General features: G+C 51.3%; 1 protein-coding gene across 1 annotated transcript in view; it reads left to right on the top strand.

The window, feature by feature from the left end:
• LOC133750825 (katanin-interacting protein-like) overlaps positions 1-14,923 on the top strand; it is a 195,425-nt gene that overhangs the window by 87,746 nt on the left and 92,756 nt on the right. Inside the window, exon 6 of the mRNA XM_062180514.1 lies at positions 3,867-3,998. Coding sequence (XP_062036498.1) covers positions 3,867-3,998 — 132 coding nt within the window. The remainder of the gene's footprint in view (positions 1-3,866; positions 3,999-14,923) is intronic.

Genomic DNA, 14,923 nt, shown 5'->3' with positions numbered 1-14,923 from the left:
GCTTTGTCTGGGGCTGTGTTCGAGCTACAGTGGGACAGTTGAGTATTACAGCAGCGAGCACACACTGGCAGGGTGTGAGATGTGTACTCTCCAGCCGTTTACAGGAAAAGCTGGCCGGTCGCGGTGGGTTGTCTGGCCTCTGGAGCCACGCCACTGGGGTTTAACACTAGGCTCCGCGGCTTCTTAGTGGGGTGACCTTGGATGAGCGTCTAATGTCCTTGGGCCTCATTTTCCCCTGGGGGTGTGTCGTGAGCGAATGCACCGTGGAGTATTGGGTGACGTGGCAGCTGCAGTGGCAGCACTGAGGGGAGCAGGAGGCGTGCCACAGCGTGAGCTTTGATCACTCCGTGGACGTTTGGCACAGGGGTTAAGCCACCAGCTGGGACGCTCACGTCCTGTGTTGCCATGTCTGGTTCAAGTCCCGACTCTGCTTCCCATCCAGCTTCCTCCTAATGTGCACCCTGGGTGGCAGCAGGTGTTGACCCAAGTACTTGGGTCCCTGCCACTCATGTGAGAGACCCGGATGGAGTTCTGGGCTCCTGGCTGGCCCAGCCCTGGCTATTGTGGGCATTTGGGGATTAAATCAGCAGATAGGAGATCTTTTGCTGCCTACCTCTCTACCCCTCAAATAAGTAGATTAAATGAATGAATTTGAAGAAGAAGAGAGCCCTGGCCTGAGTTGCAGGTCGTGTGGGGCCATAAGGCTCCAACATGCTACATTTCCTAAGCATGTGGGGAAGCGGAACCTCACACGGGGTGGAAGGGTCTTGCCAGGGCCTCGGGGAAAGTAACGCCTGACTTGCCTTGAACTCGGGTTCTGGAGTCAGGACTCGGGCTCTGTGTCTTCTACCACTCAGCCACAGGACCAGGACAAGCACAGGCAAGGCGCCTTGCGCAGATCTGAGGGGGTCTCATAGTCAGATTTGCATACGTGCACGTTGGCACCCAAGAGTGAGGCCATTTCCAATAGCGCCCTGGGCACCACGCTCACCCCACACCAGTCTGGGCCCTGCTCACAGCCAGATCTGCCTCCAGCCTGGGAACACGCGGCAGTTTCTCCAGCTGATGAGTGGATGATGTTGTTGGCTTGCTTTTAGGGTCCATGTTGGAGGAAATGTGTCCCCTCCTTTGGTAGGGGGAGGTCCGGGCACCTGTGCAGAGCTGTTGGCACATGAGTGGGTGCCTCTCCAGCCCCAGCCTGCTCCCTTGTATATCGTCCTCACAGCGTGAGTGCCGCTTTGGCACATGGGGAAGCTGGTGCCTGGGGTGTCAGGGGACGTGCCCTGCCTAGGTCATACAGGGAGTTAGCATCAGGGTTCTGGGAACTGAGCCAGTCTGCCTGAGGTTAGATCTCAGGCTGTTCACCACGCATGGCCCACTGTGATACAGCCACAGGAGTGTCACTGGGCTTGAGTTCCCCTGTAAGTAACCATGACGGCTCAGACTGCCGTGTGGAGGCAGGCAGCCTGTAGGAGACGGGTGGTTGGTGCCACCAGCAACCCAGGCTTCCTCTGTTTTTCCTCCGGGCCACCCTGAAATGTGGCTTTCTTCCTTGTCCTCAGGCATCTTGCCACCTCCACAGAATCAGGCAGTGGACAGCTGTTGTGTGGGCAGAGAGCGCTGTCTCCAAACTTACCTAGGATTTGGGTACGTGGAAGAGATTTGGGAGAAGGGCATTCAAATTGGGTGAACAGCATGAGCAAAGGCACAGGGGTCGGAGAGGTTAGGGCACAGGTGAGGGTCAAGACTGTCAGAAGGAACATAATTGCTATTTATGTTGGTCTAAGCCAAAGAGAAAGGGTCACTGGACTTGCTTCAGGTGCAGCTGGATCCAGGGCATCTACACAAATTCATCAGAACTCCACTTCAGCCTGTCAGCTCCTCTCCTCTCTGTGTTAGGACAGGACGGCCCTTAGCAGCTGCTGGCACACTTTACCACTCCTACAGCAGAGAGCTCCTCCCCGTGGCTCTAGCAGGAGTCCCAGGGCCATCCTCCTTGGCTGCCGTGGCTCCAGGCCCATCTCGGAATCTGCAGGCTAGGGCCTGTTGTGAGAGGTGGATGGGCTGATCAGCCAGACCTGACTCTCACTCCCACGCTTGGGCCACACATGTGTTCCGAGTCAGGAGGGGGAGGTGGAGGTATTTCCTGATGGGTGCTCCTCGGCTGCAGGTGGTTCTGTTTGGCCCGATTGCCAGGCGTGCGAGTGCGTGCCCAGGAATCAGAAGTGGGGCCGTGGGCTGCATCACAGAGGACTCTGCCTGTCTCCATGAGGGCACAGGCCTGGCTGCTCTCACAGCAGGGCCCTGGTCACGCAGGCTTGAGCAGCACAGAAGCTCATGTCTCTGGCAGGACACGGCTGAGGCAGGAGCAGGCAGCCCGGGGATCATGGGAGAAGCCAGGCACCAACTCTGTGCCGTGGCATCTTCCAGATGTCCCTCCCTCCCCACAGCCCCGGACAGCTCACTGCCTCCTCCACCCAGGGCCAGGGGAGCCGAGCTTCTTCCTTTTAAGGGCACAGCCTAGAACAGGCACCCATCCTGCCTCCCACCTGCACCTCGGGGCTCCTACCCAGCCACAGGGGATTCTGGGAACTCAGTGCAGGAGGAGAAGGGGACATGGATATTGGGTGTCAGCCCACAGCCTGCCACACCAGGTGTATTAATTCTGCTTTGTGTTGCTCTAAATAAAGCAGCCCAGAACAGTGTCTTGGGAAAGAGAAAGTTTATTTCAGCTTCTGGTTTGCAGGTTGTTGTTCAGGCTCAGGAGGCCCCATGGGCTGGCATCCACGTAGGCTGCTCATAGGAGATGTGGACGATGATCATGGGGTGAGCCCGGAGTGGAGAGACAAAACCTAGGCTGATCTTGAACTCACAAAATGATCTTTTTTTTAAGATTATTTATTTATTTATTTGAAAGGCAGAATTACAGAAAAGCAGAGGCAGGAGAGAGAGAGAGAGAGAGAGAGAGAGAGAGGTCTTCTATCTGCTGGTTCACTCCCCAAATGACCGTTAACAGCTGAGCTGATCCAAAGCCAGGAGCCAGGAGCTTCCTCGAGGTTTCCCATGTGGGTACAGGGGCCCAAGGCCACAGCAGAGAGCTGGATTGGAAGTGGAGCAGCAGGACTTGAACTGGCACCCATATGGGATGCTGGCACTGTAGGTGACAGCCTTACCTGCTATGCCAAAGTGCCGCCCCCAAAAAATGATCAAAATCACTTGCTCACAAGGCCCTTTTTGAGAAGCTGAATACTTCCCAAAGGCCTGATCATCTCAAATGGAAAGGGTTTTTTTTTAAAAAAAGATTTATTTTATTTATTTGAAAGACAGAGTTACAGAGAGAGGTAGAGACAGAGAGAGAGGTCTTCCATCCACTGGTTCACTCCCCAGATGGCTGCAATGGCTGGAGCTGGGCCGATCTGAAGCCAGGAGCTTCTTCCGGGTCTTCCATGCGAGTGCAGGGGCCCAAGGACTTGGGCCATCCTCCACTTCCTTCCCAGACCATAGCAGAGAGCTGGATTGGAAGAGGAGAAGCTGGGACTAGAACCGGTGCCCATATGGGATACCAGCACTGCAGGCCAGGGCTTTAACCCACTGCGCCACAGCGCCACTGCACCACTGTGCCACAGCGCCAGCCCCAGAAAGGTTGTTTTTAAGAATTCTGCGGCACATACTTGGGAAATTCCAATAAGAGGCAGTGAAGACTTCTAAGCCCAGGTGGCCCGACCCACGTGGTGCCGGCCTGTGTGAGACCCCCCAGCTGCGCCAGACTCCTGTGCTCAGCCCCTCCCGTGCTAGTCCACGTCCCTGGGAGGAACACAGACATTCACTACCCCCATCTCTGAATCTGTCTCAATTTTTGTGCATAGAGATCGGTGCAGATCCGAACAGAAGCCGGCTCGAGGCTCCACATTGAACCCCCCGTGGACTACTCGGAAGATTTTGAGTCGACTGAGGATGCCGATGCCAAGACCATGGATGTTTCTGGGGATCGTCCACAGGTAGGGATTGGCCATGGCCTTGTGCCATGAGCTCAGGGCTCCGGTGGCCCTTGGGACACTTTCCATCAGTTATTCATGCCATTGTCCTCACTCGCACCTGGGTCCCTCCCTCCTGTATTCATCTCAACACACTTTGATGAGCACGTGGGCTGGGTGCTAGATGCCGGTGTCCCCAGGTCAGTGAGGCTGGGGTCTGATACCCCACATAGCCCCTCGATGGCACAGAGCAGCTGAGAAGTGAGGACAAAGCATGGGGGGAAGGGAGGAGGGGACTGGCGTCCAGGAAGGCTCCCCAGAGGGAGTGACTTCGCCCTGGGTCAGAGTTTAGTGGGGAAAGGTAGGCAGGCAGAGCTGGCGCTCTGTCTGTCTACATATGTAGACGTGCACTGTTACCGCCGTAGGCAGCAGAGAACGCAAGCACAAACTGCTGTGGCTCAGGGTCCTCGTGGTCAGTGCGTGACTTTGCCAGCTGCTCACTCCCATCATTCTCAGACTGCCATATCCTCTCAGCTGCAGTAGTAGGAGGGAGTCTTCCTAAGTTCATGGGAACACAGAGTAGGAAAAAAAATGCAAAAAATAAGCATCTTTCAATTCAATTTTTCCATGGACTTTAAACTTTTTAATAATTATTATTTCCTTGAGAAGCAGAGAGAGAGCTCGCTCGCATCTGCTGGTTCACACCCCAAATGCCCACAATGGCTGGGACCAGGGCCCCACTGAAGCTAATCGTAGTCTGAAGCCACATGTGGGTGGCTTCACTTGAACCATCACCTGCTGCCCCCCAGGAAACGTACTAGCAGGAAGCTTAAGGTCAGGAGCCAGAGGCAGGCTCAAACCCAGGCACTGCGACATGGAATGAGGGCCTCCTACGCTGTGCCTTAACCACTAGGCTAAATGCCCACCCCTCCCCAAACTTCTGCAAGTCCCCTCGTGTATCCCAGTCTTGCCTTGAGCAGGCATCTGTCGTGCACCTGTTATTGGGCTTCAGGCTCTGTCCCAGACACCAGAGACAGAGCAATGGACAGAACTGCTGAGACATTTATTCTTAAACAACTTACATTATTATTCTCCAAACGGGAGACAGACCATAAAGAAAACCAAAGGAACAAGCAGTGAGATCATTTCAGGTACTGATGTAATCTCAGGAAGGTAGGACAGTAAGATGGTATGGGAGAGAGGGAAGGAGGGCCTCTCCTAGGTATGACATTTCAGCTGAATGGTGATGGGTAAGTAGGCGCAGCTTGGGAAGCAGCAATGGGAAAAGCATTCCAGGCAGAGGGAACAGCAAGTGTAGTGGGTGTGAGGCTGGGCTTATTTGGGGAGCAGGCATAGGAGAGCAATGGGATGTGGAATGAGGTGAGGGGGTGCCTGAGGATGGTTACCTGGCATTTACCCCGAGAGCATTGCTTTTATAGTCAAGAGTGTATGAGTAGATCGTCTACCTGGTTACGCACAGGTGGAATTCTCCAGAGATGGCAAGTGATGGTCAAGTTGGTAAGCTGGCCCCTGGGCAATGGGCAGATTGCACAGCCTCACCACAGGGCCCAAGCCTCGCTTCCGCCCGGCGCTTCCATGCCCCCAAACTGCTTTTACAGAATGAAAGTGGGCATCCAGGCGAGTGGCCTGTGGTCCAGGGAACATGCGTCTGCTTTCTGTGGCGTGTCTGCACTGCCGTGTCTGCTGATGATGGAGGGCCAGGCGAGAAGCGGGCCTCACCTTGTTGTTCCACGTGGGGGGTCCCAGGGGGCTGGGAGTAAATTGCAAATTTTTGTCTTCCTCAAAAACAAAGAGTCCTTGTCCTTGCCTGTGGAACGACTCCGTGTCCTTGTTTCTCTGGCCCACCGGTGAAACGGGAATTAAGCAGTAGGAAAAGCTGTGGTCTTCGTCGACTTGAAAACTCGGGCCACACAACACACACATGCACACACACACAGTATGCTTTTGTCCTCTGCTCAGAATCAGAGTGAGCAAACGGAGCCGTGAGTTTGCCTTCGTTTGCTGGGGAGGCTGATCCTCAGCCACGTTGCACCTGTCGCAGGGCCGGCCTCGCGTCCATGCCCTAGTATGCGTGTGTGCCCTGCAGACAAGGGGCTGTAGCAGTCTGCCGTCGGCCAGGCATCCAGCACCTTCTGTGCGGTGAGCCCGCAGTCCCTCCTACGCAAGCTCCCAAGCTCCCTGCCCCATAAGGCTCCCTCACCTGCTCCTGGGTTCCGTTAGTGTTCCTCTGTGCACCTGCTCAGAATTGGCATGGCTGCTGCTCTGCCAGCATTTCATTTTCTTCCCTGTGAGTGCTTGATTGTATTTCTTTCTCTCCCTTTTTCCAAAAACCCCATCTTGAGGAGGCTTTCCTTAAGGCTTCACAGTCCATTTCCCCTTGGAAATTTCCTGCTAAATAAAAGAGGCAAATGGCAGCACTAGTTTTCCGGGGATGGCAGAAGCCTTCAGGGATGCAGATGGAATAGGGAAAGAAAAAGAAAGCGTGGGCACACACACTCAGCCGCCTCTCACTGTTTGCAAGCGCAGCCCACAATGGAGTAATAGGAAATGCGTGTCCGCGTAGGTACTTGTCTTCCGACCCTCGCTGTTGAAACACACCGGCCTCTTTGCCTTCAATCAGACCCTCCGTGAACTTCAATTTCCCCGTGGCTGTGCGTTCACAAACCTGCGTGCTGCAGACATGTTCTCCTGGCCTCCACCCTGCCGACCTGCACGGTGCTTTTCAAAGATGTGATTTCTCAGCTGACATTTAAGACTCAGGAGATGCCGTGTGAAAGCCTGAGCCAGGGGCTTGCGCTGAAAAATCAGAAGGCTTAGGAGCCACTTTCTTCTACGATAGCAATGAGTGGGGCTGGGGAGCGGGTGTCCGCTTGGACAGGTGTGTGTTCCCCGGTGTGCCGCAGTCCCCACCACCAAGTTCTCAACACTGCAGATAAGACAGATGATGGGGCAGGCATCTGGTACAGCTGTTAAAATGCCACTTAGGAGGGGCTGGCACTGTGGCGTAGTGGGTAAAGCCACCACCTGCAGTGCCAGCATCCCATATGGGCACTGGTTCGAGTTCTGGCTGCTCCACTTCTGATCCAGCTCTCTGCTATGGCCTGGGAAAGCAGAAGACGGCCCAAGTGCTTGGGCCCCTGCACCCACATGGGAGGCCCGGAAGAAGCTCCTGGCTCCTAGCTTCAGATCAGTGCAGCTCTGACTGTTGCGGTCATTTGGGGAGTAAACCAGCAGATGGAAGAACCCTCTCTCTCTCTGGCTTTGCCTTTCTTTGTAACTCTTTCAAATAAATAAAATAAAACTTCAAAAAAAAAAATGCCACTTGACACCTGCATCCCACAGCAGAGTGCCTGGTCTTGAGTTCAAGCTCTGTTCCTGATTCTAGCTTTCTGCTGTTGAGCACCCTGGAAGGCGAGGGAGCAGGTGAGGACTCAAGTAGTTGGGTCCCTGCCACCCATGTGGAAGATCCAGGTGGAGTTCCTGGCTCCTGGCTTCTTTGGCCTGGCTCAGCCCCAGCTGTTGTGGGCATTGGTGTGTGTGTGTCCGTGTCCATATCTTCTGGGTCTCTGCCTTTCAAAATAAAAGAATTATAAAAAGATGGTAAATGAGTATAGATCAGGAGGTGGTGGGGACTTCTAAGAAAGAGAGCTGAGGTGATATTGTGGTAGAGACCATAAGAAGGGAGAGAGTGAGCCACGCAGAGCAGAGCATCCAGGCCCCTGGAGGAGCAGGTGCAGAGGCCCGAGGTGGAACGCTGGCAAGGAGGCCAGCGTGGTTACAGAGCGGGGGCACGGTGAGGAAGAGGAGGTGCGGCCAGGGAAGCAGGCATGGGTCAGGTTGCACAGGGCTTGAGGGCTGGGATGATGTGGGGCTCTCACTGACTGTGAGTCAGCTGGTTTAAACCCTCCAGACTAAAAATGAAAGGTGTCCTTGCACCTAAGGAAGGTCAGCCAGGGCTGTCCCCGTCCCGTGATGCCCCCCAGTGGAGTTATCCAAGAGCAAGAGAAATAAGGGGAAGGTGTGACCCCCGTCCCATGGACGTCTCCTGGAAACCTTCAGGAGTCTGTTCCCATCGTGTGGGTTCTGGAGCTGGCGGCCCAGGGGTCTTCCCATGATCACCATTCAGCGTCATTACAGATGCATACAGCTCTCAGGGCCAAGCATCTGTCCCCTGTGATCAGCGCACCCCACCCCACAGGGCTCTGTAGCAAATCTCTGCAGTTGTCCTTCATCCATTTCGACAGCGATTCTTGAAAAATGCGGGATTGCTTTTTCATAATGTTGTATTTATTCATCTATCTATTTAGTTTGATTTGAAAGGCGGAGACAAAGAGATCTTCCATTCACAGGTTCGCTTTCCAAATGTCTACAACAGCCAGAGCTGGGCCAAGCTGAATCCAGGATCCCAGAACTCCCACCTGGGTTTCCCAGGTGGGTGTCAGGGATTGAGGTACTTGAGTCATCACCACTGCCTTCCAGGGTGCACATGAGCAGGAAGCTGGAATCAAAAGCAGAGTCAGGACTCGAACCCAGGACTCTGATATGGGAGGTGGGCATCCCAAGCAGCAGCTTAACCACTGTGCGGGACACCTACCCCTGAGGGACCACTTTTAAGGCAGTTCCATTGCTTGGATACTTCTGCCATTTGGGACTACCATGTAATAACCCTTAACTGGGTACCTTTGTAAAAAAAATATTACCATAATATAAAGGGATTGTACTATCCATGTCATTTGATGATTGTACTTTATTTACTTGACACCATCCCATAGCCATCTTTCCATGCCAGCACTCCCCCAACCATCATGCAGCTTATTGGGTCAGAGCGCTGTTTTGGGAGTTGGTAGCATGAGTTTGAATCCTGGTCCTGGTATTAGCTGTGCCTGCAATGGCGCCGGGACAGCAAGAGTGCAATCAGTTCACCTTTGGGAGTAAGAGCAGAGGGTGAGGAGACAGAGAGGGGAGGCAGGGGCCCTAAAAGAAGAATGATGCCTCCCTCATGTCTTCAGGACTGTAGGCTGCTTCTACCATGCCTAGGTCTCTGTGCTTGTCTCTATGGCACCACACCCTGTGACTTTAATTTCTCCCTTCTGAAAAGGGCCTGACCCTCCCAGCAGTACAGACAGAGAAAGAATCCTTTTAACTTCTCAGGGTGTAATGGTAAGGTGGAGTCCTAGCACCCTAAGCAGGAAGTTGCCAGCACCTTTCCCATAGCCAAGCTGCTGGGGCAGAAGATGGGCCCCACGAGAGCTTCTGTGACAACCACACAGATTAACAAAAGGATTTGGCTGTAACAGAAAAAACTCTGGCCTGCCCACCAGAAGACTTAAAACACATGATTTTTTTTTTTTTTTTTGGGCAATGTTTTTTTCCCCCCCAGAAACCTTTGATTTAAAGAATACAAGCTTCATGCATTTCATAAATACAACTTTAGGAACATGGTGATCCTTCCAACCATACCCACCCTCCCAACCAACACTCCCACCTTTCTTCCTCATCCCTCTACTATTCCCATTCTTATTTTTTACTAAGATTTGTTTTCTTTTTTAAAAGATTTATTTTATTTGAAAGGCAGAGTTACAGAGAGAGAGAGAGAGACAAAGAATCTTCCATCCATTGGTTCACTCTCCAAATGGCCTCAAGGAGTAGGGCAGGGCTGGGCTAGCAGAAGCCAGGAGCCAGGAGCTTCTTCCCAGTCTCCCATGTGAGTGCAGGGGTCCAAGGACTTGGGCCATCCTCTGCTGCTTTCTCGGGCATATTAGCAGGGAGCTGGATTGGAAGTGGAGCAGCCAGGACTCAAACTGGTGCCCATGTGGGATGCTGGTGCTGCAGGCAGCAGCTTTACCTGCTTATGCCACAGTGCCGGCCTCACTAAGATCTATTTTCAATTAACTTTACTCACATACGGTTAACTCTTTACTAAGTAGAGAGTTCAACAAATAGTATGAAAAAAACTGTTCATTAACAGTTGAGACAAAGGCTATACAAAGTCATTGCATCTCAAAGTGTCAATTTCATTTCTATAGATTACCTTTTAGGTGCTCCATTAGTTATCACAGATCAGGGAGAACAGATGGAATTTGTCCTTTTAGCACTGGCTTATTTCACTAAGTATGATGTTTTCCAGTTGCATTCATTTTGTTGCAAATGACAGGATTTCTTTTTTTTTTAACCATTGTGTAGTATTCCATGGTGTACATATCCCATAATTTCTTTATCTGATCTTCAATTGATAGGTATTCGGGTGGATTCCATGTCTTAGCTATTGCAAATTCAGCTGAAATTAACATGGGGGTACAGATCACTCTTTCATATGCTGATTTCATTTTCCTTGGGTAAATTCCCAGGAGTGGAATGGCTGGGTCATATGGTAGGTTGATATTCAGATTTCTGAGTTATCTCCATACTGTCTTCCATTGTGGCTATACCAGTTTATATTCCCACCAACAGTGGATTAGGGTACCTTTTTCCTGACATCCTCACCAGCATTTGTTGTTTGTTGATTTCTGTATGAAAGTCATTCTGACTGGGGTGAGGTGAAGCCTCATTGTGGTTTTGATTTGCATTTCCCTGATAGTTTGTGATCCTGAACCTTTTTTTCATGTGTCTGTTGGGCATTTGAATTTCCTCTTTTGAAAAATGCCTATTCAAGTCCTTTTCCCATTTCTTAACTGAGTTGTTTGCTTTATTGTTTTTGAGTTTCTTGATCTCTTTATATACTCTGATTATTAATCCTTTATCAGTTGTATAGTTTACAAATAATTTCTCCTGTCAGTTGCCTTTTCTTCATGATGGTTTTAAAAATGAGAGCAAGAGCTCACAGTACATGAACGTGTACTGAGTGCTAAGCACCACATTGAGGATGTACCATCCATCACTACATCAGACCTGTGAGTTAAATGCTAACTATCAGGACAAGCATCGTGGCGTAGCAGGTTAAGCCGCTGGCCTGCGACGCTGGCATCCCATATGGGTGCCGGTTATGTCCTGGCTGCTCCACTTCTGATCCAGCTCCCTGCTAATGTGCCTGAGACAGCATTGGAGGATGGCCCAGGTACTTGGGTTCCTGTACCCACATGGGAAACCTAGAAGAAACTCCTGGCTCCTGGCTTTGACCTGCCTCTGCCTTGGCTGTTGTAGCCATTTAGGAAGTAAACCAGCGGATGGAGGTTTTCTCTTTCTCTTTCTCTCTCTCTCTGTAACTCTGGCTTTCAAATAGATAAATAAAAAAAATTTTTTTAGAAAAAAAATGCTAGGTATCTTCATTGCCATGTTACAGTTTAAAAAAATTGAAGAAGGGAGAAGTGATGTTGTTCACTCAGGCCTCAGAGAAACCCCAGGCACCATGATTCCCTGTTCCTTGGAATGAGCAGTGACAGGCTGGGAACGACCCAGGCCTGCATTTGCTTGAGGTTGTGCCACAGTCTGTTGTGAATATTATCGATCTTCTGCCTGGGGGTGAGGTGCTCAGAGGTAGCCATCCATCAGTTAGGCTTCACAGTGTTTTATTTATTTATTTTTTTTGACAGGCAGAGTGGATAGTGAGAGAGAGAGACAGAGAGAAAGGTCTCCCTTTTGCCGTTGGTTCACCCTCCAATGGCCGCCGCGGCCAGCGCACTGCGGCCGGCGCACCGTGCTGATCCAATGGCAGGAGCCAGGTGTTTTCTCCTGGTCTCCCATGGGGTGCAGGGCCCAAGCACTTGGACCATCCTCCTCTGCACTCCTGGGCCACAGCAGAGAGCTGGCCTAGAAGAGGGGCAACCGGGACAGAATCCGGCACCCCGACCAGGACTAGAACCCGGTGTGCCGGCGCCGCAAGGCGGAGGATTAGCCTATTGAACCGCGGCGCTGGCTTCACAGTGTTTTAAACCATAACAGAGGGAACCTCTCCTTAGCCAAATAGCTCCCCAGTGAAGCCATAGCTGATAACGTAGATGAGAAATGTTTTTCAAAAATGAAACCCGATGAGGAAACAACCAGACAGACCCAAGTTGAAGGACAGCTTACAAACCAACTGGCCTGGGGTCTTTGCAGACACCAATGGCCTGAGACCTGAGAAAGGCTTGGGGCCGCACCCGATGAAAGGTAGGTACAGCGAGTTCCCCCTCCTGCAATGTGGTCAGAGGAATTGCTCCATTGAACGGTGGTTTCCCGAAATTCACAAGGCCTTGAAAATGATACTGCATCAACATTACATTTCCTGCATGCATTCATGGTACCATGGCTATATTACTCAGCTTTTGTTACTACAACCTAGAGACGTGAGAGGAGCTACTCGGGAAGGAAGAAAGCTCACTTCAGCTTGCGGTTTGGGCCATTCACAGTCCAAGATCTCAGGGCCTCATTAGTGTGGCACCTGATAGTGGTGGGACACGTATGGAGGGGGGAGCCTGTGGGGAGTGAGGAAGAGAAAGAGAAGCTAGGCTGAAGTCAGCTGATAGCCAGGCCTCTCCCAAGGCCACACCTGAAGGACCTCCTAGAAGGCCCACCTTTGGACTCCAGAATTGTATCCAGTCTCCCCCCTTAATCCGTTGACCATTTACCTAAGGCTTTAGGGACCAAGCCTTCAACTCATGGGCTTCTAGGGGACCCCCAGGCTGTTGGCAAAGCCTAACGGTAGCCTTGTGACGAGTGAATGTCCTGTGCTTGGGACACTGAAGAGTGCAGGCATGAGGGGTTGTGTGGTCAGCAGCCATGCGTCAATGGGTCAGAATGAAGGTTATGTATATAACACGGAAGAGGGGAAAGCAGGGGACGAATGTGGCAACATGGTAATTGGCGAACGCAGGCTAGGGGTATCTGGGTGTTAATTATACGATCATGATCAATTTTCTGTGCTTTTACATGGTTTCAAAATAGAAAGGGAAAAAAAAGCAGGTTAGGCATTTTGCAGAGCAGTTAGGACATAGGTGAGGTTGCCTGCCTGCATCCCGTATTGTAACACCAAGAGGCGCAGCTCTGCTCTGGACTCAACTTCCTGCTAATGCAGACCTTGGGAGGCACCAGGGTGGCTCAGGTGACTGAGTTCCGGCCACCCACATGGGACTGAATTCTTGGCTTCTGGCTTCAGCCCCTGGACTGTTTGGGATTTTTCTTTCTGGCTATCTCTCTCTCTCTGTCTCTCAAATAAATAAGTAAAATTAAATACAACACTAGCACATTAAAGAAATGAGGTATATGGCCGGCGCCATGGCTCAACAGGCTAATCCTCCGCCTTGCGGTGCCGGCACACCGGGTTCTAGTCCCGGTCGGGGTGCCGGATTCTGTCCCGGTTGCCCCTCTTCCAGGCCAGCTCTCTGCTATGGCCCGGGAAGGCAGTGGAGGATGGCCCAAGTGCTTGGGCCCTGCACCCCATGGGAGACCAGGAAAAGCACCTGGCTCCTGGCTTTGGATCAGAGCGGTGTGCTGGCTGCGGCGGCCATTGGAGGGTGAACCAACGGCAAAAAGGAAGACCTTTCTCTCTGTCTCTCTCTCTCTCACTATCCACTCTACCTGTCCAAAAAAAAAAAAAAAAAAAAAATGAGGTATATCAGTAGAAGCAGAGGCACAAGGCAAGTGAGAGGAGAGACGTAGTTTAACCACCTACTAGGAATATGTATCAATGCCAGTTTCCCAGTTGTGATGATGTACTACTGTTGTTACAAGACATTACCCTGACAAGAAACTGGGCCGAGGATAGATGGGACCTCTCCGGATTGCTCCTTACAAACTGTGCGTGAAATGCACAAGCAGCTCCAAATCTAGAGCTAAAAAACAATCACGGAAAACATGACCGTGCCGGGCCTGTCCCTTGGAGGTTCTGATTGGGACTCTGTCCTGTCCCTCCCACGAGTCTGGCTTTGTAGCAGTGTTCGAGAACCACGGTTAGAAGGAAAGGAGAGCGGCGGTCCTCAAGATCTGACACGCACAGGCACCACTTGGGATGTTTGCTAAAGACGAGATCTTAGGGCCTGGCGTTTGGCACAGTGCTTAAGACACTGCGTGGTACCCCCACAGCCCTTACCAGAGAGTTGTGGTTCCAGTCCTGCCCCCACATCCAGTTCCACCTTCCTGCTGGTGTGCACCTGGGAGGCACCGGATGGTGATCCCTGCCACCCCCCAGGGGAGACCTACATTGAGGTCCTGGCTCCTGGCTGTGGCCTGGCCCAACCCCAGCTTTTATAGGCACTTGGGGAGTAAACCCAAGTGGATGGAAGATCTCTATGTGTCTGCCTCTCTCTCTCTCCCTCTCTCTCTCTCTCTCTCTCTCTGCCTTCAAATGAAATAAAAATAAATAAAAATTTTAATGTTGCATATTTTAGGCTGGTTTTTGAGCTAACAGAATTGGTGTCTAAAAGGTAACACATTTTTTGACAAAAGAGCTGCCAGGGATTTTGATCCAGCAGCCTGAAGATTAGAGCACACCTCACATGGAAGGAACATTTTCTGAGTACTTTGAACTCTGTGGCTTGGATTTGGGGAACTACAGAAGAAAGATGTTTAAAAATCAAAGTTAACAACTCTTCTGTGTCATGCCAAATTAGGATGACTAAAAAGTGTGAAAACAACACAGATCCACAGAGGTTCACAGGGGAGGGTTGGGGGCAGGGTCTGCCCTGCTCTTTGGAACCATATCCTACACTTCTGGAAATTCAGGTGGGAGATGAAGTCACAGAAAAACATAGACAAGAAAAAAAAAATTGCTGTTGACAACGTCTCACTATAGGTCAACTTCTACACAAATCACTGACCATTAGTATCAAGAAAAGACTAAATGACTTCAAGCTACAGCAATTTCCCTCTTATCTGTGGTTTCACTTTCCGTGGTTCCAGTTATCTGAGGTCAGCTGAGGTTTGAAAATAATACATGGAACATTCCAGAAATAAACAATTCATCAGTTTTCAGTTGCATGCTGTTCTGAGTAGCAGGACAAGAACTCACACTGTCC

The sequence above is a fragment of the Lepus europaeus genome, chromosome 21, assembly GCF_033115175.1.
Source record: "Lepus europaeus isolate LE1 chromosome 21, mLepTim1.pri, whole genome shotgun sequence".
In the NCBI taxonomy this organism is placed as follows: domain Eukaryota; kingdom Metazoa; phylum Chordata; class Mammalia; order Lagomorpha; family Leporidae; genus Lepus; species Lepus europaeus.
Note: the sequence above shows the minus strand (reverse complement) of the source record. Positions and strands in the feature narration are given on the sequence as shown.